The 24,734-nt window shown below is 41.1% G+C and overlaps 2 protein-coding genes across 3 annotated transcripts in view; one reads left to right on the forward strand and one right to left on the reverse strand.

The window, feature by feature from the left end:
- The window catches only part of LOC105484475 (pappalysin 2), a 305,327-nt gene that overhangs the window by 277,340 nt on the left and 3,253 nt on the right, over positions 1–24,734 (forward strand). For both annotated transcript variants that reach the window (XM_011746126.2, XM_011746125.3), the window contains exon 22: positions 22,548–22,646. In XM_011746126.2, the coding sequence (XP_011744428.2) occupies positions 22,548–22,646 (99 nt within the window). The remainder of the gene's footprint in view (positions 1–22,547; positions 22,647–24,734) is intronic.
- LOC105484476 (astrotactin 1) overlaps positions 1–24,734 on the reverse strand; it is a 382,581-nt gene that overhangs the window by 27,009 nt on the left and 330,838 nt on the right. The window lies entirely within an intron of this gene.

Genomic DNA, 24,734 nt, shown 5'->3' on the forward strand with positions numbered 1-24,734 from the left:
TGCTGAATGCCATTTACCTCTGTTTTAAAAAAAAAAAAAAAGGAAAGGGAGGAAGGAAAGAAGGAAGGAAGGAAGGAAGGAAAGAAGGAAGAAAGGAAGGAAGGAAGGGAGGGAGGGAGGGAGGGAGGGAGGGAGGGAAGAAGGACAGACAAGAAAATAAAAGAAAAGAAAGAGAAAAGAAAAGAAAAGATGCAGGCTTATAGGAGAAGATAATGGATTTGGCTTTAGACCAAGTTTGTTCCATAGAATTGGAAATAAAAATCTGGATTTCAGAAACAAAGTCTCAGTTGAGGACTTATATTGAGAAATGAGGAAAGTATGGATGCTAATTGAAGGCAGGTAAATGGATGAGGTCATGCAGGGGTGTGAATGGGGAGAGGAGATAGGTGGGGAAAGACATAGAGGCAGGAAGTTAGCAGAGGAAGTGAAGCCAGTCAAGGGGACAGAGGAAGAATGACTAGAGAGGCGGAAGGAAGAAAAGGAAGGTATGGTCTTAGGAAAACCATTTAAAAAGAAAGGCCTAAGGGAAAAAGAAATATTGAAGAGTGTTAAATGCTGGCCAAAAGTTGGCCAGCACAAGAAGTGAGATGGCAGTAACTTGAGTGGAAAATAGTTCATGGAAAGACTTTTGAGATGAAGAGACTGGAACATGTTTATTGACTTTGAGTAATAATCTGATTGAGAGCATGAAGACCAAAGATAAAGAGGGGATATAAGGGATTACAGATACTGCTGCCTCTCAGTCAAGTGAGAAGGGAGTAACAATAACTAAAAACAAAGTGTATACAGTAGCAGATGGAATTCAGGAATTCAAGGTATTGTATATGCAACGGTTTCTTGTTTCTCCGTGTAGACTTTCCCATTCCTGTCAATGGCAACGTCTTCCATCCGGTTGCTCAGGACAAAATTCTTGATGTCATCTCAATTTCTCCATTTCCCTCATGTTCCACATTTAATTCATCAGGTAATTCTATTAGCTCTACCTTTAAAATATATCCACACACTAGCCACATTTTACCATCTGACCCACTGCCCCCTGGTATGAGCCATCATCACCTGCAACATGGCTTATTGCAAGAGCCTCCTGACTGGTCTCACTACTTCCCCTGCCTCTTCACAGCCTATTCCCAGCATAGCAGCCAGACAGTCCTGTTAAAAATATAAGTTAAATCATAATGCTTCTCAGCTGAAGCCCTGTGGCATTTCCCCATTTCACCCAGAATAAAAGCCACAATCATTGCAATGGCTTACCTAGCCCTCCACATGTCCCCTCTCTGAACATGTGATTGAAAATTGCAACCATCTTCACTCTCTTTTTCTCTGGCCATCTCCCCACCACTCCCGATTCCCTTATACTGGCACTATTATTTAGTAGAATTACCACTTTCTAATTTGCTGTCGAGTTATTTGTTATGCTTAATGTCTGTTTTCCCCATTGGAATATAAGCTCCACAGGGCAGTAAGTTTTGCTGATTTTATTCACTGTTATATCTCAAGTCCTTAATACAGTGATGTAGTGACTGGCACATGGCAGATGATCAATAGTTTTTGAGTGAATGATGGAGATAAGAAGTTAAGGGCATCCACATGTCAGGGGGAGGGTCAGCCGCAGGGCAGAAGCCACTTGACCATGATGGAGAAAGGACAATTTTGCTGACTTGAGAAGAGTAAAACTGGCAGGAGATCCTGAATGTCACGAGTCCTTTAAAAGTCTTTTCTATTGACAGTTTTGTTGTTAAATTAAGCCTATAGTTAGCATCACTCTGTGCTGGGACTCTGGGGATGAGGAGGTTTGGTCTTTGAGGGTCTCTTCAGCTATTTGAAGGCTATTTGTGCTTTGGGGAAAAAAGAGTTGGCTTCACTTCTTGCCTTTATTCTCTTTGGTTGTGTGACCTCAATCAAAGTCATTTAACATTTAACTCTTATGAAAAAGTATCTCCGTTGCTTGACGTATACAGTTCTTTTGGCTCTCAAATGAGATAACATTTGTGAGAGCATTTGTAGACACTAAAATGCTACACATACCTGGGATTATCATCATCGTCATCCCTGTGTGAGAAGTCTTTTGAAGCAAGCCCAGGCTGAGCCGAGGCATGGCCATACTCCAGGTGATACATCCTGTGTGCTGCCCACTGGGAGTCCTGACCAAGGAAGCAGAATGCCTTCCAGGAGTTGCATACATAAAGCTGCACCATGATCTGATAAAGAGAAAGACAGCCTCTGCTTATCTCCTTTCAGTGCAGTCCAGCTTAAAGCCTGGAACTAATTTTTGCATCTCTTTGAATCTACCTAAGTGCAGGCCCCCAAACTGGATATCAGATCTTGATTAAGGAGACTAACAACAGCCCGGATCTCGGGCTTCCAAGTAACCCCCCAGCTCCAGCTGAGCAACTTGGGGTAACTTTCCTTCAGAAGCTCCTCTTGGGGGGATGCCCACACTCCATAGGGGATACAAATCTTCTGCCTTATTTGGCCTCTATTTCATTGAACAGAGTGACAAGAAAACAGCAAATAAGTCTTTGGATGCTTAACCAAACCAAAAACAAAACAAAACAAACAAACAAAACAAAACAAAAAAAACCATGCACCTATTTTGAAAACATGGACTTGCCTCATCCTTGTCTCCAAAGTCCAGTGATCCTAAGTAAGCCTCTTGGTTCCGGTAGGTTCTCCATAGCCTTTTCAATCTTATACATTGTTTTTCTTTCTATTTAAGATCAGTAATGAGAATTTGGCAGGAGAAAGATTCAAATGGGTCAGGAGGCTCTTGTGGCTTTTCTCGGGCTTGTTTTCCACAGCTCATTCTAGCCTGCAACATACTTTGCAAGAATAAGTTGGCTGGAGATCTAACCCATGGTGAGAGGCCGCCACTGAGGCAGCATTTCAGAATAGGGAGACTGGAGCCACGATCAGGCTTCCTGAAGCACACAGCTGGGGTGTTTCCTTACACATGCACATGCACACGGCAGCGTACACTGGGGATCCTCATCGAGAACAGATGTTGCTGCCCACTGTGCCAGCCACATGTCGTGCATGGCGTTTTCTTCTGCTAAACTCCTGGCAACAGCGTTTTTCTTTTCTTCTCCCCTCCCTCTGCCTCCTACCCTCTTTTCCCATCTCCTACACCCACTGCATGTGCAAATTCTCTCCTGATTCATACTTGGCCAGCCTCATATTTTTGTTGTTGTTATTGTTATTGCAAACATTAGAGGCTTCCAAAGCTGGAAAAAAAATAAAAAGAAAAGAAAAGAGAAAAAGAAAGAAACCACAACAACCCCCAAAGGAAACATGTTCTAACCCAGGAATGTACAATACTTCATGCATGGGAAGCATCTTCCCACCTCTCCAAGCTTAGCTACAGAAACAAAGGCTCCAAATTCCAACACATGAAAAAAAAATTAATCCAGCTTTTTTGTATGTGCATCATACCATTTTTCAATCTACAAGTCTGCTGCTCCCCCCAATGGCTAGGATTTGCAGGAATGTCATAGCCTCTTTCTCAACTTACACCATGGTTACAAAATTATGGTCACTGCTTCCAGTCCATTTATTTATTTCTTCAATGAAGATTATATTTTCTGAGTACCTACTATGTGTTGAGATTACAAAAATGAATCAGTAATTCCCAACGCAGTGTATATAATAGAGAGAAAAACATCAAATTACTATCCAGTGAGTATAAGCCGATAATAGAATCATATGAACAAGGGCATGTGGGAGCACAGGGAATAAAGCAAATAACTTATCCCAATTCCATGGATAAAGTTTCATAGAGGGGTAATCATTTGAAGTAGATTTGAAGAATAAATAGGCATGAAAGGCAAAGATGTGAAAGGAAATGGCATGAAGCAGTCATCAAGTTTTTCTGTAATAAAGCTGCATAACAAAATAATCCACAAATATCAATATCTTAGTAGCAACTTCTCACTCATGCATCTATAAGTTGGCTAAAGTGACTCTCTTAGTTTGTGGTCTGGGTTCAAGACCACAAATTTGTGGTCTCTCCCTCAGGGACCCAGGCTTTAGAGTTTCAGCGTCGGCAGCTACACAGGGCATGTTCTTTTCATGGTAGATAGCATGGGCACAAAAGGGTGAGTTAAGGCATGCTCATACATTTCCAACTTTTTGTCAAGTGTAGCATGTGTCACATACATTTATGTTCCACTAGTCAAGGCAAACCACATGGCTGAGTCCAAAGTTAGTAGGGAGTGAAGTTATGCTCTGCTGACATCGGACTCGTGGCAAAGGAAGGGTGAGTAAAAAGAATATAGACAAAGAATAATATCTACTAGTCAGCCTTTGCAGTCACAAGCATTCATTAAACATATTCACTCCACCCTATGCCAAGACACTCCAACAGTCTTATCCAGTCCTAGCATCAGGTTTGAAATCTAGAATCTCATGATTGATATCAGATTGCAATGTAGCTTCTCTTAATCTGGAGTCTTATATACTAAAATCACAAGCTCCCTGCCCCCCACTCACCCCACATGCAAAGTGGAGCAGAAATAAATAACTACAATAAACATTCCCTTTCAAGGCGAAAGAATGAGAGGTGCATAAAGGCCACCTGTCATTCTTTGAGCAAAAGTTGTAAAACCACAACTGGGAGAGTAGGGAGCACTTCTTGTTTAGAAACCTTTGGTTACTCCCTGGGTGTCACTTCCTAGTTGATAGTTCTTCATGGCTCTTGGCTCTGATCTCTAAGGAGTCCTTCATTTTCCACTATCTTATTTGGTCGTGTATTAAGAGCAGTAAAGAACATCCACTTTTGGAAACTGAGTAGCTTTCTTAGCTTGCTTCCTCCTTGTAGGATATAGTGGGCCCAAAGGTCTCTAACAGTAGGTCTCCTTCAATCCAGGCTGATAGTGATTTTGGCACCTCAACTCCCACAAACTTGATTGATTTTTGTGTATATTTCATAAGCCAAGAGCTATACTCGCAAGTCTTTTCAAGAAATGCCTCTCTCAGTAAATACAGGTATTCTGAGCTTGTGAGGCTTCTCTTGGATGAAGTTCTTAGTCTGTTTCCTCAGAGTCCTTTTGTAAACTGCAAGAATCTCCTAGGTGTTGATTTAATCCAATTGAAGGTCCTAACAAATGATGTAATAGTTCACTGCTTAATTTGTTTTTTTTGCCTAGCGTTGTCTTAACTTCTGTCTTAGAAGGCCCTTCCAATGCAGATTATTATTAAACTTGATCTTTTACTGGTCAGAGGTGAGAAAAGGTTTTATTTTTCAGTACTACAAGTTTTAGAATTTCTAATAATTTATATTCCCGGTCAATTCTACTGGCAAAGCAATAACCTTTGCAGTGCTCATCTCTTCTCGCAGTACCTTATCAAATTAAGGTAATAACCACCAACTAATCCTAGTAATATTCTTCTTCAAAACCTCTTTATTCAAAGCCAATAGGGCATTACTAAATTTTTGGCCTGCAAGTAATAACAATTAACAATATAATTTCTCTCTCAAGTAACTATAGGAAGCATTTTATGAAATACTTTGCTACCACATAAATGAATAACATAATTTTTCCAGCCTCCTGAAACATTTATTTTGCTTCCTGCTCCTCCATTCCAGAGCCAATCTCATATATTTTAGGTTTTTCATTTGTTTGTTATGGTAGCATCCTACTTCTGATGCTACTGTCTGTATTAGTCAAGTGTTCCTGCAATAATGTCACATAACAAACAATCCCTAAATATCAATGACATATAACATAAAGTATTATTAGTCTGCTCAGTGAAGTTGATCTTGAGGGAGATGAGGAAGTATGGAATGACAAAGGTTAAAAGAGGTAAGTAAAAGGTAGATCATTAGATCTCTGGTATGCCAATCTAAGCAATTTGGGCTTTATTCTGTAGCCAGTATTGATCCAAGGCTTATAAATAGAAGAATATGAATTAATCAGGGTAGGCTGCGGTCATAAATTAACCCTAAATTTGCAGTCATTTACCATTACATTTCTCACTTACATTAAGTCTGGTATAACTCTTTAGAGCAGCTATTCATTTCTTCCATCTTATTACTCGGCCCTTTCAAAATGTGATCTCCATGGTTGCCTCCATGAAGACAGAGGGGAAATACAAAGTGAGGCCATTAACTCCTGACTCCCTTGGACTAAAAGTAATGCATCATTTCTGTTGGTCCTCCCATTCACCAGACATGGTCACATGTCCTCAAGCCCATAATAAGTGAGGCAGAAAAACCTAAGGGACCACAGAGATATCTGTGAGCATTAAGTATCTCTGTAAGAGAGAAAAAAAGGTAGGATGTATAATTTAAGAAGAAATCACGGTGGCAAAATTGAACCATGGGGATCAGGGTGTTACCATCTCTCACCTGAACTAATGTAACAGCCACCTCACCAAACTGAAGAAGTGCAGAGAGGAGAAAAGAGCCCGAATACAAAATTATGTCTGCAATAGGATAGTATTTGTTTGCTGGGTGTGATGATGAGAGAGGAGTTAAAGATAAAGTAAACGCGATTGGAAAGGTGGCAGTGGTGGATGACAGTACCGTGGGCTTGCCTCTTAAACTGTCTCAGTTTGCTCTGAAATAAGCTCAGTCAACAGTTTATCAACACACATTGCTTGAACATCTGCTGTGGGGAACAAAAAGACCTGGTTGCTGCCTGCATAGTTGGAGGTGTGTGCTATTTGTATGTGATTTTGTTGCTGTATCTATTTTGAATGTCTGGTTAACCAGTTTCTAGTTGGCAGGGGCCATGTTGAATTTTTCTGTGTTTATACTGCCACACACCCAATCAAATTTAATAGTAAATACCCTAAAAGTAGTTAATAAATATTCACATTTGGCTAAGTGATGCTCATTTTATTCTCTTCTTTGGCTGTTCTTGTAATATATTTCTTGGGAAATTTCTTATGCATTAAATATAGAATATTGCAGTTCAGAGCTAGAATTAGTATTTTATTTCTAATTTATTTTTTAATTAGAGAAACCAAGTAGTAAACTGAATATGCATTAACCAGATGTGAAAGCCTTTGAACAAACAGAGATGAAATCGACTCCCCAATGTCCTCATCTTTGCCTGCCGGTTTGGAAGTTTAAAATACTTAAGTTTAATTTTCACCTCTATTGCTCATTCCCCAAGTGACCTTGGGGCATGACCCTTTGTCTCATTTTCCCCATCAGTGGAATATGGATAATCATATTAATCTGCCTCACCAGGCGATGTGAGGACTAATTAAAAATGAGATTAGATTCAACTGAAGTCTTTCTAATGTGAAAAATATTAAACTTGGTGATGCATGTCTGAAATGCTGTTAGGATCTGGGAATGGTCTCTGGCTTTGGAACTGCTTGTGACCCTGATGACATTACAGCTAAGACTGGAGTGCCTGCAGGCTGCCCGTCTTACTCATTGGCCAGATTGCCTCTGACCTGGTTCCATGTCCTGTGGGCCCAGTCTGAGGGCCAGCCCTGTGTAGAATTGACTGGTAACTGAATAACAGAAGCTAATGATCTGTTCACTTCTTAGTGCTTCTTCAGAGGCTTGCTTCCTGCCTTTCCTCCTCTTACCTCCTCTTCCTGACAGGATCTCTGGGAATTCTTTGGATTGATCCATCACTAAAATCGTCAGATTGATAAATTTACCAAATAACTTATGTGTTTTGCTCATACTTACTTCACCTAGGCAGACAATGCCCTGATACACAGAGCTGGCATTTCCAATTGTGTTTTATAAGTACCTACCTCTACTAGGTAATTTTAGGGGTGTTATGCATGGTCTCATTTCTCCCCTGAGTACTTGTCTTCCAAATGTGGTTCATAAAGTACCAAAGTTTTTGTAATTAAATTCATATCTTGCCTTATTCTTTTATCTTTTATTTAATTGCAGATACATATTAGTCCTTGACCCTCTAGTATGTCAGCTGCTTTCCAGAGGAATAGGAAAATATGCAGATACTGTGGCAGGGATGGAGACATTGGTTATGAGGGTCGTTAGAAGGTGCAACGAGTTCAGCATGAAGGTGGGGATGATAAGAAAAGAAAGGAGAGACTAAGAGACTCAAGACAAACTTAGATACAGCATTGCTGCTATACCTTAGCTACCAATAGAATCTAAGACATAATTAGGTACTGCAGATAACTTTGATTATTGTATATTTTGTTTGCCTTGAAACCACGTTATGTATTCTATCCCCATAGATGGGCAAGGTAAATGGTAAGATCCGAGATTAGAGAACACCGTTAAGAAAGAGGAAGAATGTCAAATCATTAGGTAGCCACTTTGGGAGGGCTGCGCTCCACTCTCACAGACAGAGAACCATTGATACAAAGAGTATCCAGGCACATTTAGCTCATGAAACAAACAAAAAAGACAACTGGGGATTGTTCAGTATATTTAATAACATTATTTAGTGTTTTTAGCATTCCAGGTCACACTATGAGGAATTATCACCACTGCTACCATCCTTATCTTACTGATGAGGAAACTGAGGGGCTGAGAATTTAATTAACTTCCCAAATCTCCTGAGCTAGCAAATATGAACCTCAGTAAATGAACCTCAGTAGTGTGATTCTAGAGTCCACGTTCTTAGACTAGTAGGAAGATTAAAAGCAAAGGAACAAATAAATGATGTATAAATTAGAAATGACTTGTAGAAAATACAACTGAGAGATGAAGATGGGGTGCTGACCACCTGTTAGGAACCCTTTCTGGGCTTGCAAGATTTAAGCCAGAATAAATGGAAAAGGAGGTATGCCAATAAACTCTGCTTAGCAAGGATCAGAGACCAAGAAAATGAAAGCAGAGAACATGTTGTGAAACAGATGCAGTCAATCAGTGATGAGTGGATAAGATACACAGACAAGCGTCCTGGAGATAAAGGGAATGTAAACAAGACACTCACACAGAGAATAGATTCCATATGGGTGAAAGTGAGACTGGATGGACCAACCAGTTAGGGGAGAAAGGAACAGCTGGGCCAATAAATCAGGATGGTGTAGCAGGTTGAGGATCAGAAGCACAATGATCAGCCACACAAACTGAACTGTCCAAAGACATGGGAACTAGATATTAGACTGAAGCTAAAAGAAACAAGACTACTGGCAAGAAAACATTCTAGAATAAATATGACACCTCCCTCTTGCCATTTTTCAAGTCAACTGGTCCTGGATATTGCTGGGGATGATAAAATGGTTATGTCTAAATTGTAGAAAAAGTCTGGCAGAAACTGGACAGGATAGAAAGTGTGTGGTGCCCCTCTAGACCTGTGTTTTTATATATAGGAAAAAGGAAAATGTGTAAAGCTTCTCACTATGCCCTGGGACAGGTCTTGCTGCCTGATCAAGATCTATGTCCCATGACTCAGACCTTTGATTGTGGTAAGGATACTTTCTAGATAGATTTTCAGTGATCAAATTATTTTAGAAAAGTGTATCATAATTTGAATAGTCAATGTCATAGATAAGCTTTCATCTCCACTGGTCTTCTGCCCACATATGGCCATTCAAGTGGTCCTGACAACTTTCCTTCACAATACCCCTCCTATCTGCCTTTTTCTATTCCATGTTATGACCAGCCAATTCTGTTCTTCTTCGTTCATAGTGCTTGAACTCAACTCCTACTTGGCCCTGGCCCCTGCGGTTGTCTCCTGAACGTTCCCTGTATTATCCCCAGATCTAACCTTCAAAACACAGCTTTTACCATTTCTTCTTCTGAAAAAACAAAACAAAACAAAACAAAAAAACAAAAAAAAAACAAAAAAAAAACAAAAAAAAAACAAAAAAAAAAAACTTTAGTTTTTCCCTATTGTCTTCAGAATACAGACAAAATTCCTCTGGATGGAGATTTTTACTTAGTTCCAGACTTGCATCATTAATATTTGAAGCAGAAAAACGCAGATATATATTTTCTTTCTCCATCTGAAATGTCAGCTTATATTTGGCCTTCCTGCTGAGGTTATTCTCCCCATTTCTCTGCCAAAATCCTATCCATTCTTCAAAGATTAGGTTTAATCCCATGTACCCCATAAAGCTTTTCTAAAATGCTACAGGCAGGTCCTCTTTCTGCACTGCTATCATTCTTATTAGTGGTACCATTAATTACTGTGGGAACTGACCCTCATTTACCTATGATTTCTTTCCTATGGTTTTAGGTGCAGTTCAGATTCTGTATTACACAGCACCTCATGGCACAATGACTTCTTTGAGGCAAATACTTTGTCACCCAGGAACCTTCTGTGGTGCCTTGTACATAGCAGACACACTAAATATGTATTGACCAAATATGCCAGGATTCTAACAACTAACCCTATGCCTGGCTTATAGTAAAATAGATGTTAATTTACTGTATAAAGTAATTTTGGCAAAATGTGAATGATTTTTTCTGGATAATTATAAAAGAGTTTTCTATTTTTCCTTAAAAAAACACTATATAATACATTTCTCATGGCTATCTGTGACACCGACTTTTCCTTAGACAGAAGATGGCTGCCTCATTCTCATAGTTTCAGTGGGAGGTTAGACCAGGTGTACAGTACCGAGCAGTAGAGTGAGGCATATTGTTAATACATGATAGCAATGCTGGAGGCAGCATGAGCATATCAGGATGGTCAGGGTACAGGCCTGAACACCGGACAGTGGCTCTATCCTTGGACACATTCCTTATCATCATGATTAGGCACATTATGATAAGACATATTCCTTAACAGCGCCAGTTTTTATTTTTTTCACCTGTAAAATGGTCATGATAATGGGTCCAATAACAGAGTTATTCCAAGGGTTCATAAAATCACATGTACAAACCTTGTAGTATACACCACACACCTATATAAAATAAAAATAGCATTTTGCTTCTATATAATGGTTTGTAGTTTGTAAAGACAGTTTTACCTTTAGGTTTGCTCCTTTCACCTGAAGATTTCAGATAAATTGTGTCCATCTATATGTGTGTATAATGTAAAAATATACTTTATGTTACAGATCTATAATATAGATTATATATTATTAATTATACACATAATATAATACATGAGAAAGAGAGAAGCATATATATGTATCATATGTATTTACCACATCTATGTGTATGTGTATATAAGTACATACAAATATATACATACAAATATATGTATACAGTTGCATATACATACATATGCACAAGCATTGCATAGATATGAAAGAGAATAAAAGAGAGAAAGCAGGTGCTATGAACACTAACAAAAGGCTGGGCGTGGTGGCTCATGCCTGTAATCCCAGCACTTTGGGAGGCCAAGGCGGGTGAATCACGAAGTCAGGGGTTCGAGACTAGCCTGGCCAACATGGTGAAAGCCCGTCTCTACTAAAAATACAAAAAATTAGCTGGGCATGATGGTGGGCACCTGCAGTCCTAGCTACTTGGCAGGCTGAGGCAGGAGAATCTTTTGAACCCAGGAGATGGAGGTTGCAGTGAGCTGAGATTGCACCACTGCACTCCAGCCTGGGCAACAGTGCAAGACTGTCAAAAAAAGAAGAAAGAAAGAGAGAAGGAAGGAAGGAAGGAAGGAAGGAAGGAAGGAAGGAAGGAAGGAAGGAAGGAAGGAAGGAAGGAGGGAGGGAGGGAGGGAGGGAGGGAGGGAGGGAGGGAGGGAAGGAAGGAAGGAAGAACACTAACAAAAACTCAAAGAAATGTAGAATAAAGCTAGTTTACCCCAAAATGAAACGCTTTCATCTTTGTAAAGAGCTGGATGTGGTATCAGAATGGGAAAAGGCTTGTCAACTGCTGTACTTTCTTTAAACAATTCTCACCCTAGCAGTCTCTGCTTTCTCCTCAAAATTCCTCTCAGTGTACTTGATTGCTGAGAAAGAGAGGGAAGGATGGAAGGAGGAAGGAGGGAGAGAATGAGAGAGAATGGGAAAGAAAAAAAAAATAAGATGCTCAGCAAACAGCAGGAGGGCCAAGAAAAATATTTAATCCAAACAGGGCATATGGTCATTTCCTCCCACAGTCTGCATTCCCAGTCACCTTCCACAGGCGGGCTCGGGGAGCCAAGAAATGCTGGGCTGCCTGGCATGTGCCTGCATGTGGTGGACAGGCAGGGGTGAGCACGCATGCTGGGGCTGTGGTGGAACATTCTGGTCACCAGCTCAGGCCTGCCTCAGCCTCCCATGAACTGAAGGCTGGCTGAGGAACCAGGAGACAGAGATGGAGGGAAGTCCAAACAGGACCTAAGAGACTGTCCCAGGCCTTCTTGCAGGGTCACATGCTTTTCCTTTCTTCCCCCAGCTGCAGGTTATCTATCCCTGACTTGTACCTGTCTCCTCATCCTTTCATCTCCCACAGCTATATGAGCTCCATCCAGACAGAGCATGTACCGCCTCATGTTTCAATTATGTGGCGTGTAGCCCTTGTGCAACAGCTGGCCAAGGGCCCAGAGAAGGGGGGCACAGTGAGTGGCCACCTAGAGAGGTGACCAGAGAAAAGCACTGGAAGGTCCCACCTTACTGGGCAGGGTGCCTGCAGTGGCCTGAAATTCTTCTCTCAATTTCATTCATCTGTAGCCTTAAGTCTGATATCTGGAAGAGTCTACTGTGAATGAGCCTATGACTGGAAGGCCATTCCAAGCTATTTTCATGTGATATTTTGGGGTGAGTAATTGATAGTGAAAACAAATACCTGGGAGGCAAGGGGACAAGATAGGGGAAATAATTGGGCATAGTGGTTTATACCTGTAGTCCCAGCTACTTGGGAGACTGAGGCAGGAGGATTGCTTGAGCCCAAGGGTTTGGGACCAGCCTGGACAACATAGCCAGACACCATCTCTTAAAAAATAAATTTTTTTAAAAAAACAGACAAACAAATAGATGACAGGGGGAATGTTGACCTTATCCTGGAGGAAAGGTAAGAGGAGTGAAAAACAAGAACTGTTCTGAGTTTTTAGTTTTATAGAGTTAATTCTGGAGAGAATTCACTAGTTTAATCCATCAGATATTCATTAAGCACCTATTGTAATGTACTGGATACTGTGCTGATGCACAGGGTTTATTGCTGATGGAGGAAGAGGGAACAGAAAAGAGACGAAAATGGAAGTGTTCCTGCCCCCATGGTCCTTGCAGAGTTGCGGCCTCTTGTGTTCAATGTTCTATGCCTGACCTTGAAACACAGTTGGTTGGCTCCAATTAGCTGAAAAGGAAGCAGGATATTCCCTAAACAAACGATTGTTAATCCATTGATTGTTTAAAGAAGAGAGCCAAATGTCATGCAGTAAGACTGTATCTGAAGACCTTGCAGGCCATCACTCCCACCATGAAAGCAAGAAAAAGGAAATTATAAGAACTCATGGGCCTATCAGCCCTGCAATGAAGACACCAGTGAAGTCTGATGGTATGTCATTATTAATTCTTGTAGGAGCCCACGATGAGTCCACTTGATGGACTGCTGCTGTTCCTGGGCAGCGTTTTAAGAAGCATTGCTGGGTGCTTAGAGGAGGAGGAAGGGTGACAGTGCCATAAAAACAGACTTTGACAGCAAAGCAAAGGACTGGGAATCACTGGAATAAAATCTTGACTAATGAATTGTACAGGATCAGCTTCACTGGAGAAAAAGGGGTCACATGGAGGATAGCAAACACTGATGGAGAAGCACACAAAAGTTTTTTGTTTCTTTGTTTGTTTGTTTGTTTTAGGACATGGAGTTGGGTTTGGTGTGGAAGGGTCGAGGAGTGATCCAGTGCAGAAGGAATAAAGGTGGTCAGGGGAGTGGAGCACTGGGTGCCTTCACAGCCTTCAAAGTGTGTCTTATATAGTTTGGTAACAGGTGAGGGAAGAGATAGGGCAAAGGGTACCCAACGCCTTACCATCAGCAAGGCCTCTGAGGCAGAGGAGGGCAAAGACACATTCCCATCAGGAAAGGCTCAGGCTGCAGCTCTCAACAGAAGGGCCACTTCTTGCAGAAGTTCTGTTGTTTTCAGTAGGGCCCTATGCAGGGATGTTCTGTCCTTAAGGAGCCGGGCTTCAACTTCGAGCTGGTGTTTTTCTTGCACAAATGTGCACGAATGTCATGTGAACACTGTCTTGCCCATCTTCACCCTTTGGGACTATAACTCCATCCACCAGCACTGCCCCCCTCCTGGCCTTGAGGTGGGCAAGACCACTCATATAGAACTGTGTCTCTCCCAGAGGAGAGACTACATGGGGAAGCAAGTCAGTGTGTGCTTGCACTGAGGTAGAGAGTTTGTGTGACTTTGAGTCTTTATTTGCAACTATTTGAAAGGGGCCGTGAGGTTAGTTTTGGCTGAAAAGTAAGTCCCAGAGAGTCTCCTCACCTTCCTGTTTTCCTTCAGCACATATCAGAGTAGAAATGTCTGTGTGATGGTTTGGGATTTTTTTCAGAGACTAAGACACCCAAGTCACCACTGTGGTTTTTGAAGAGAGCCCTAGTTTCCAGGAGCCAATCAGGCCATTCCTTTTCTGTTTTTATAAGTTTCAAAACTATTTCCCTTGTCACCTGACTGTCTGTTTCATGACTCAGGTACATGCATTGGTGGTAAAAGTGAATGGGGCAGGAGGCTCTCAGGAATGAAGCATGACTGGTTTTGACTCTAAGGTGTTGGTGGCAGAATCTTGAAGTTTTCTGACTAGAGTCTCTAGGGAGACAATTCAGGCACCAACCTGCAATGGTAAAAGCAATGGTAGTTTTCTTGCTGCTTTCATAAAATTATGAATTATTGAATGCTTTCTATGGGTCAGGCATTGTGTTATGTATTTCACCTCCATTTGCTCATTTATTTCTTGCAGCAATTCTGTGAGGTAGGTGCTATTTTTCTCATTCACTAACAAGAACACTGCTACTCGTTGTTAAGAAATTTTCTCAGATTCTAATTGTTGGTAAGGAGCAGAGCTGGGATCTGAGCATAGGTTTATGTAAAACCATATGCTGTGCTTTTCCTTTTCTTTTCTTTTCTTTTCTTTCTTTTTTTTTTTTTTTTTTTTTTTTTTGAGACAGAGTCTCACTCTCGCCCAGGAGGAGTGCAGTGGTGTGATCTTGGCTCACTGCAATCTCCTCTTCCCAGGCTCAAGCGATTCTCCTGCCTCAGCCTCCCAAGTAGATGGGATTACAGGCATGTGCCACCGCACCTAGAGACAGAGTTTCGCCATGTTGGCCAGGCTGGTCTCAAACTCCTGGCCTCAGGTGATCCACCCACCTCAGCCTCCCAAAGTGCTGGGATTACAGGCATGAGCCACTGAACCTGGCCATATCCTGTGCTTTTAATTGCCATACTCTATAGCCTTGATCGTTTCTGGGGCAGGAACTATGACACCCTGGGTACCTTGGAGTAAGTGAAGTCAATACAGGTGAAAGATGTCTTTTTTACCTTACATTTGCTTGCTTTTCTTTTTTCATCTAATTTCTCTCAGAGGAGATTGCTTTTTGTCCTATTTGATTATTTCTAAGACTTTGCTTTGATCTTGGTGTCAAATGTAGATAAGCTGATTATAATCAGGCTTCTCTTTCAGCCCCTGCTGAGGTACATAGTTGCCTTTTTAGAGGGTCTAGTGGGTTGCACAGGCAGTGGTTTGAGGTCCTACACAGAAGATGTCCTACCACACATGGGCCAGTGATGCATGAGAGGCCACACAAGTAGACGTGCAGTCGGCATCCCTCTCATCATCCAGCAGGAGGTGTATCTTCATTGCCTTCCTTTCAATTACATCTTCTCATCTCTTGTTTGTAGATTCCACCCTTGCCCTTCCAGGAGATACTCCGTACAACTTCAACTGTTGGCTGAAAACACAGAAGATCCTTGATGTCTTACTGTTAGTGACTTAGCCAGGCCTGGATTTGAATCGTGTAGACTTCAGAGCTGGTAGGCAGGAGCAAATCTCTTGGCTCCCAAGTGAGCCGAGCTACCTGTGGAGCATCATAATGTGATTGTGTCATTCCATATCAGTCCTCATAAACACTATCTTTTTATTAAAGTACTAACAGGGTCACATAAAAACTCCCTACCTTACAAAGGGCCAAGACCTAGGCCTTTATTCCAGATCATCTATTAAAACCCAACCACTTGATCACAGATATTTGCAAACATTCCTAGGACAGCCATGGTTTACTGCTTTCTTTCTGCTCTGGTTTACAATTTCTTCATTTTTGGCCTTTGGGAAATGTTCTTTTTCTTCTTATGATGCCAGATGTGAAACTGAGAGAATATTATTATGTTTTATCTAACATTTTAGATGGTTTATAGAGGGGTAATTTTTACATAGTATATTCTACTGCCTTGTCCTCCTTCCTGGCTGAAATGTAAGTATGATACGCCTCCAAATGGATGGATGTGTACCATGTTCTTCACCTAGAAGATGATCTACATATATATTATATACATACACATGACCTGCATATATATGTATATATGTGTATGGGTATATATATATGTGATTTATCTCAACTCCAGTGTCTACAGTATATGCATTTATAGTAAGAAATGGACCGGATGCCCAGAAAATCTGGACCTGTGTCTAAGTTATGTGATTCTTATAAAGTAACATACCTAGCAAATTTTCTAGCAGTACAGGAATAATGAAAAGGAAGGATCTGGTCATAAAGTATGCTAAGGAAAAGTAGTTTGCCTCCCACTTCAAAATAGGACAATCATATTTATTTATTTGTTAACAACCTACATCAGTCACTAAACTAGTAGCTGGGACTACAAAGCTGATTAGATCCCAAGCCTTTGAAAATACATTCCAGAGGTTAAGCTCTATAATAAATATGTGGATAAAATATACCGTAACTCAGAGAAGGGACAGCCCTCTGAGTCCTGGAAGCCAGATGAAATTTTCCAGAGAAGATTGTTCCTAAGAAAGTATTCCTGCATAATCCATCTTGATATATGTCTATTTGAATTTTACATTTTCCAAGAAGACTTGCAGACCCACAAATGTGACATCATTGGAACCCTCCATCCCAAGGAATGAACAGTGGACGAGTGGAACAGCACCATTTCCTTTTTTCCGCACCTGATAGCAATGAGCAGCAAAACGTTTGGCTTTAGCATTCTGAGTCTTGGAAATAGGTGTTTCTGGGCTGCAGGCATCTGTTGATGTGATTGGAGCACAGTGTTGCTTTCTCCTGGGGATGTCAGCCTCTAGGGGAATATACCAAGCCCCAAGTCTCAGAAGGAGCAACAGTGCCAGGCAGCCTATTTGGGATAAACCTTGACCCACAGCTGAGAAAAATAGAAGTGAAGTTGTGGGCTGGGTGTGGTGGCTCACACCTGCAATCTCAGCACTTTGGGAGGCTGAGGCGGGTGGATCACCTGAGGTCAGGAGTTCGAGACCAGCCTGGCCAACATGGTGAAACCCCGTCTCTACTAGAAATACACAAAATTAGCCAGACGTGGTGGCTCGATCCTGTAATCCCAGCTGCTCGGGAGGCTGAGGCAGGAGAATCGCTTGAACCCAGGAGGCAGAGTTTGCAGTGAGCCGAGATCACACCACTGCACTCCAGCCTGGGCAACAAAAGGCAAACTTCGTCTCAAAAAAAAGAGGAAGTGAAGTTGTGGGGGTCCAGAGGAATTGAGATTGTGCATGACCATTTCTTTGTCTCTGTGTTAGATTGCTAGGTTCACTTAATATACCCGTACCACGCCCCTTTTGTAAAGGTGCCGAAAGAATTTAAATTACCCTTATTTCCCAATAAATTAAAAGACTAATGAAACCATCAAATAGTGGTGGTATGGCATAGTAGAAAGAACAGAAGACCTAATATCTAGAGATTTGGAATCTGTTCCCAGGATTGCTACTAACTATCCTTGAAAACAAGACAGTTCACCATTTTAAGACTTCATTTCATAATTTGTAAAATAAAGGGTGTCTACTAAATAATCTTCAAGGTGTTATCTGGCCTTAGAATTTCATATATCTATCGTCCTTCAAAAAAATAACTTCAACATACTGATTTGATTTCCTTTGGATATATACCCAGTTGTGGGATTGCTGGATCACATAGTTTACATTCCCAACAACAGTGTGAAAGGGTTCCCTTTCCTCCACATTCTCACAAGCACTCGCCTTTCATTGTTGTTGTTGTTGCTGTTGTTGTTTTTGAGCCGGAGTTTCACTCTTGTCACCTAGACTGGAGTGCAATGACACAATCTGGACTCACTGCAACCTCTGCCTCCCGGGTTCAAGCGATTCTCCTGCCTCAGCCTCCCAAGTAACTGGGATTACAGGCAGGCACCACCACGCCCAGCTAGTTTTGTATTTTTAGTAGAGAGGAATTTCTCCATGTTTGTCAGGCTGGTCTCGAATTCCTGACTTCAGGTGGTCCACCCGCCTCGGCCTCCCAAAGTGCTGGGATTACAGGTGTGAGTCACCGTGCCTGGCAGTCTTTCATCTTTTTGATAAGCAACTATTGGTCTCATTATCAGGAGTCCCTGAGGAGCCCTACAGGCCCCCCAGGTTCTGCCCCCAAGATTCTAAGAGAGAGCTTGTACTAGGGCTCTAGTCTTAATGTTCTTTGCATTATTTGGATATGAAGCCCAGGATATGTGGGCACAACAAGGTAAATCATGGGATGCAAAGGAGATTGAAGATCAGGCCAGAAGTCACCGTTCATTGAAGAGCCAGAGAAAAAGAAAATTAGTGTACAGATTTGTGTACATTTACATAGAACTTCTATTTGCTGCAAGAACTCCATCAGGCACTGCACCATGCCTGCTTTGGAAAGGAGCTTCTTTGGGGCCTGATAGGACCGAATTAATATGAAGAAATTGAAGTGGCTCTGATTTGTCATTCACATAACGAGAAGATTTTTTTTTGAAAATGATGTGGAAGAGAGAAAATAGTGCTTGGCCTCAAGCAAAAATTTGATTAGCATCCTCTCTTGGTCTAAAACATTCATCAAGATAATAAAATAGGATTCAGTCCCATGCCTTGCCTTTAGAGATACAGTCCCTTTTGGCTAAGATTCCAACCTGTAGGTTAGTAAAGCAGAAGTTCTAAAGTCCAAACTAACCTTTCTAAAACATCAACGCGGTCTTGAGTTCTGTTGCAAGCTGTGGAAGAACGATGTTCTTAATCCGGTTCAAGAAAGAGAGATCTTATCAGCCAGTCAGTCAATGTTTGTGGAACTATTCCAGAGCCTGGGCTCTGTAATAGGCAGCCTGAGACCACTCACCCCTCTATTTCTTCTTCTTCTTAGATGGATCTTTCAGATTCCTCAGAATCATCCAGTCCTAAGCTCTTCTCCATAGGGCCTAGATGTTGTGGAGCCAGCTCCTGAAAGCAGATTTCCCTTACCCCCTAAATCTGGATTAGGTATTTAACTCCTGTTCACATCCTGATGCTACACTGAGCTATCACATGAGTTAAAAAAAAAATTTCTATGGTGGGTCCCCCCAAGGGCTGGAACTATGTTTCTTTTATCTCTGTGACCCCATAACAATGCCTGGCACATATAGGTGTGGAATAAAGAATATGGAATGATTGAATGGATGACTGTATATACCCATAGACAGCAGACAGGGCCGCACTATCTCTATGGCTAACTCCCCACAGCAGCCTCAAAATGGGAAACTTCGCCAGGTTATATAACATGCAGAAGAAATTACGTTTGCTTTTGAGAAGTTTCCGAAGTGGTATTCGTAGGGCAGACTGACAGCCTTTCCTTTTCGTATTCCACCGCTTGCACACAGTCATTATTTGTCCATTTCATCTGCCTGGAAAACAGTTAGAAAAGCCATGGCAAGAAAAGGCTTCCTATAGCAATGAAAATCGATATCGTTAGGCTCATACATCGTAAGAGGAGTAGTCCAAGTGCTCTCTCAGATTTAAGTATTCACTATAGGTATAATAGGGCTTGCCTTTCTGGCTCAAAGATAAATCATCTCTGAGGGATGTGTGTGTGTGTGTGTGTGTGTGTGTGTTTTAAAGGAGGCACATTTAGCAAAGGGGAGAGTTTTTCTATACAGTGAAATTAATATAGAGTTATGTTAATGACTTTGGGTTGTATATGTTGTTAAAAGGCAAAAAGATGGGTGTTTTATAAAGATATTTTTCTCTTACCAAGATGGTTAAAATAAAAATTAAAAAGTGACCCTTACCAGGATAAGCTTCAGATATTTGAAAAGTGCACTTATGTGAAACGCTTTATTTTCTGATGTTACAGGATAAGCAAGGTATACATACGGGCGGTGAAGTTCACCTATGTACACATTGTGCAGAGAAACCAAGCCCAGTACCTTTTCTTGGAAAAGATGCCTGTGGGTTAGAGTGATATCCTAAGACTGACATCTTTCAATTATTGAAATTAAAATTTTCTAGTCTATATTCAATCTTCAGATATTTTTAAATTTGGGATCAATTAGTCATTTTTCCTTTCCTATTTTTTTCATTGTAACCTTGGACTCAAACTGTCAAGCTTCCCAGGCACATGTTGCCATAGGAGACTCTGTTTGTTGAGGGTGGAGTAGTTGTTTTTGGCAGGTTGGGGGAGGAGCAATTAATTCTAATAGGTATATAGTAAATTAAACACTTGGATCTTTCTAGCCTTTTTTCTGTATTTCTGCTCTTTTCTATAAACTTCATTCTCTTTCCAGATGACTCTTTAAGAGCAGAAGAGAAGGAGCTTTTAGAAGTAATTCCCAGGCTATAGCAAAGGAAGTCCAGTGGGGCCTGGAGAAGGTCACTTAGGTCATTACTGCTCTTTTCAACATACATTCTCTAACGTTTTTGAGATTAGAAGTGACCCTTGGTGAAGACTTTAGAAAGAAAAATTCCCTGGGATCCTTTACTAACCCATTCAAATACTTAGATTGTTCTTATGAAAAGAAAGATATCTTTAGATATACCTTTAATTTCCATTCTGAATACCAGACTTATACATGTAAGAAAAGTATTTTGGGTGCTTCTTAGATTTTAATAGACAATTACATGGAAAAAAAAGAAGAAACTTATTAGGTTTTGCCAATGAGTCAGTCAGGGTTGGAGGGAAAGTAACAGATGTAGTGTTAGATGAATAAGATACACTCCAAACACTTGAAAAAAGAAAAATAAAACTCTGGGGAAACTCCATAGTTGTATCCAGTCATCCTGCGAGAACCCAAGAGCATCTATAGGTGTTAAGGATACACTAGTTATCTTTGACTTCAATTATTTGGCTGCAGTTCAGGACCTGAGTCTTGATTCTATAGTAATTCCAAGTTCTCTAGAGCCAGAATAACTGGTTACAGCATTAAGGACAAATGCGCATCACAGAATCTTCGTCTTTTATCCCAGTGAGGCCTGTGTTGAAAACAGAATTAATTTTCACTTCCTGCTCACAACTGACATTGCTATGCAGCTGTGCAGCAGCTGTTGAGTTCCACCCCACAAGTAGCAGCTTCTCAGCAGTTGGCAAACTGGTATACATCTGGAATGATGTTCAAATGACCTCAGGATCCCATAGAATAAATCAAAACATTGAAGTAATAACTTGGATAAACTTGTTCTGATGTAACTCAATTGCTGAGAGTTATTTAATGGCCATTTTTGAGTTGAGTGAACTCAAGAGTTCTGTGGCCCAAAGAGTTTGACCACAAGATGTTTCTTAGGACTTTATGGCTGAGCATCGCTCAGGATGGGGAGCAGCCCATTTATTGAGTAGGTGGGCTGGCTGATGTACCCTCCAGGGTACAGCAGGACAGCGTTTCCCTCCAGAGGTAGTTTTCTGGAGAAATAATGCACTGGGCTGCCGAGCTATTTTTTAACAACTTGTTGCTGTTCTTATTGTACATTCTCTTTTGGGGTGAAACACTCCATTAACTCTGGTTTGGCCTGGACCCCTTTCCCACTTTAGTTCATGTTGACTTACTGCAGTAACAGTAGTGGATGGAAACAGAACAGCTTTCTCTGCTCTAACCCTGTGTCTAGTTTCTGTGCATGAGTTGGCTGTACCTGTGGGAATATTTGTGTTACAGCACTGGTGTCCTCAACCCGAGCACCACTGCGGGCTGGACAGACACCATTTGAGTCTTTGTAGCACCCAAGGACTACTCAGGTCTCTAAGTATCAGTCTTCAGTGCACCAGGAGAGGGGTGGAGGTTAATATGTGAGAAGCACTACAAAGTCAAGATACATGACATCTAATACTAAGCTCTATCTGACACTTGCTATGTGACCTGGGCAATTCTTATCGTCTCTATGCATCCTCATTTCCTCATTAAAAACCAGGACTTTTAGCGCCAACTGCACTACTGCACAGGCTTTCTCCCATGCTCAACAGAGTTAAAAATATGTGGAACTGTTTTGTAACCTACATAATATAAAGACCTCTTATTACAAGAAGGCAGAAAAGTTGATCAAAGAGTTTAAATGACCTATCTCAGACCTTAGAACAGGCCAGGAGCAGTGCTGCCAGTGAAATGTGACAATTACTTGGACCTAGTGGACTTGAGATTTTTTCAACTTCTTGCAAATGTTAGTTCAATCTGTATCCTGCACCTTTGGTGCTTTTCTGTAATATCTCTGGAGTTTTATGGATTATGCCGGGATGGGAGGAGTGGCAGAGTTAAACAAGACATAATAAGACTGTACTGAGATGTTGCCTTCTAACCTCCCTACAGCCCTTCCAAGCAGATGGTTGGTGTGACACTATCAACAACCGAGCCTACTGCCACTATGACGGGGGAGACTGCTGCTCTTCCACACTCTCCTCCAAGAAGGTGAGTGAGAGAACCTGGAGATGGGGGAGGCAGTGGCTTCAGTAATAAAGGCAGGGTCTTTGGCTAGCTCTCCTTCATGGTGTGTAATAATGGGTTTGTATTCAACAATTAGGAGGGAACTATAATGGACAAACATTGGAGCTTTTAAAGTGACAGGTTTAAGGGTAGCATAGGTTCTTAGACAACCCCAGTTCTTTGTCGGTTCAGTGATTCTTTCAGAAAAGCCATGGTTTTTGCTACGGAAAGACTCATACCTGCTTATCATTGGCCAAGAAATGTCTCTGTAGGCAGGGAAAGTAATCGTCTTTACCCCTGGGTGAGGTGGGATTACCAACAAAGTGCTGTTCAGTTACTATCCGTCTTCATAATTACGTTAAGAATTTTATATAGTGTATTACAAGCATCTCGCAGACACATGTTAAATGGCTGCCACCAATCACCTGAGCACTCTCTGGATTGTATCCTGAGCAATAATCCTTTCTTAATGCCCTTTATCCCTGTCATTCTTGGCTCTGTTAAATTAGCAGATAGGCTCAAGCTAAGCCTTATAAAATAGAATAAGCTGAAATTTTGTAATAATATGGATAAAAATCTAAGTGCTCCAAAGGTATTTGAAGCTAGTTGGGTCAATATGATAAATCTGAAATAAGCAAGAGGTGTTATTTCCTTCCTTGTATGTGTCTCCACGATAAAACCACACCTACCATGATCACCTACATGCAGACTTGAATACTACATCTCTTCCTCACTAATGTTTAATCCTCACTCAATATGTGGCAGGCACTGTTCTTGCCACTTATGTGAATCAACTTATTTAATGCAGAGTGCTCAGGGGCTCATCATATCACTATTTAATTTGGCTCTCTTTTGCAATAAAAACCAATAAATACTAAACTAAGAAACAGATCAAGAGCTTGGACCGAAGGTCAGAAATCTGGCCAGCTATCTCTGTACAGGAAGACAAGATAACTTAGGAAAAAATAAAGCAGTTCTCTCCCCATCTCACACTCTGAAAATCTAGTAATTGTCTGTAATAAATTTCAGTGCCTGTGGCCAGCATACACAGGAATTAGGATCGAAAAGGCACTTCGCCCGTCTGATGACTCCTAAATCACATTTTAAAGTAATGTGCAAATATGCTGGAAAATCTCCCCACACAACCCCACCCATTCTCCTACCCACTTGCCCAATCACTAAGCCCATCTCTTTAGTGTGCTTGGACTAGTATTGTATGTGATATGCCTATTTATTTTTATCTCATTAGATTGTTAATGCCCTAAAGGGAAAAATCATTGCCACTTTTATATCACATTTCCCAAATGCCCAATTTTCTCTGATGCTAGTTATGGACACTCAAAAAGTAGCATTTATCTGTTTGTAGCAGTGCAAGCAGAAGAGAGTAACTTTTTCCAGACTATCTCTGGCATAAGGAAGAGATAGTTACATAGAAGGAAGGCAATACAGCCACAAACAATGGGTGGGGAGATGTATTATTCCACCAAGCCAAAGTATATCCTGGGCTCAAGAAGAGCAAAAACTCATCCTTTATGAGGGTGGCAAAGATGTTCCTATTGTTCCAAGAACACTGAGGATCTGGAGTTGGAGAGCTCGTCTTTGGCTAGTCTCGGCTTCCCACATAGTAGTGTCATTACCTTGAATTAAGTCACCCCACATCTCTTGCCCTTCCCTGTAAAGAGAAAATGCTAATGCCACCTATTCATCTTTCCTACTTCACAGGGAAAGTGACAGTAACAGTAAGAGCAGGATTTTTAGATATGAGTAGTAATATTAGAACTGATAGAATAGTAGTTATAAATGCTTGGCAAAATAGAAGAGCTTTATACTCATATTATTTAAATCACACAAACACCCTCTGGGGTAGTTTCTATTGTCCTCCCCAGTTCATATATGAGAAAAGTGAAGCAAGGAACAATTACCTTGCCAAAGCTACATGGTGACATGATGTGTGAGTGGGAAAACTGTGTGTTAATTTCCAGTTTGTGATATTAGCACATAATTCTACAGTTCCTCTGGGACCAAGTGAGGAAAGTGAAAGCTGGTTGAAAAGTGTGAAGCTATCACATTTCA

The sequence above is a fragment of the Macaca nemestrina genome, chromosome 1, assembly GCF_043159975.1.
Source record: "Macaca nemestrina isolate mMacNem1 chromosome 1, mMacNem.hap1, whole genome shotgun sequence".
Taxonomy (NCBI): Eukaryota; Metazoa; Chordata; class Mammalia; order Primates; family Cercopithecidae; genus Macaca; species Macaca nemestrina.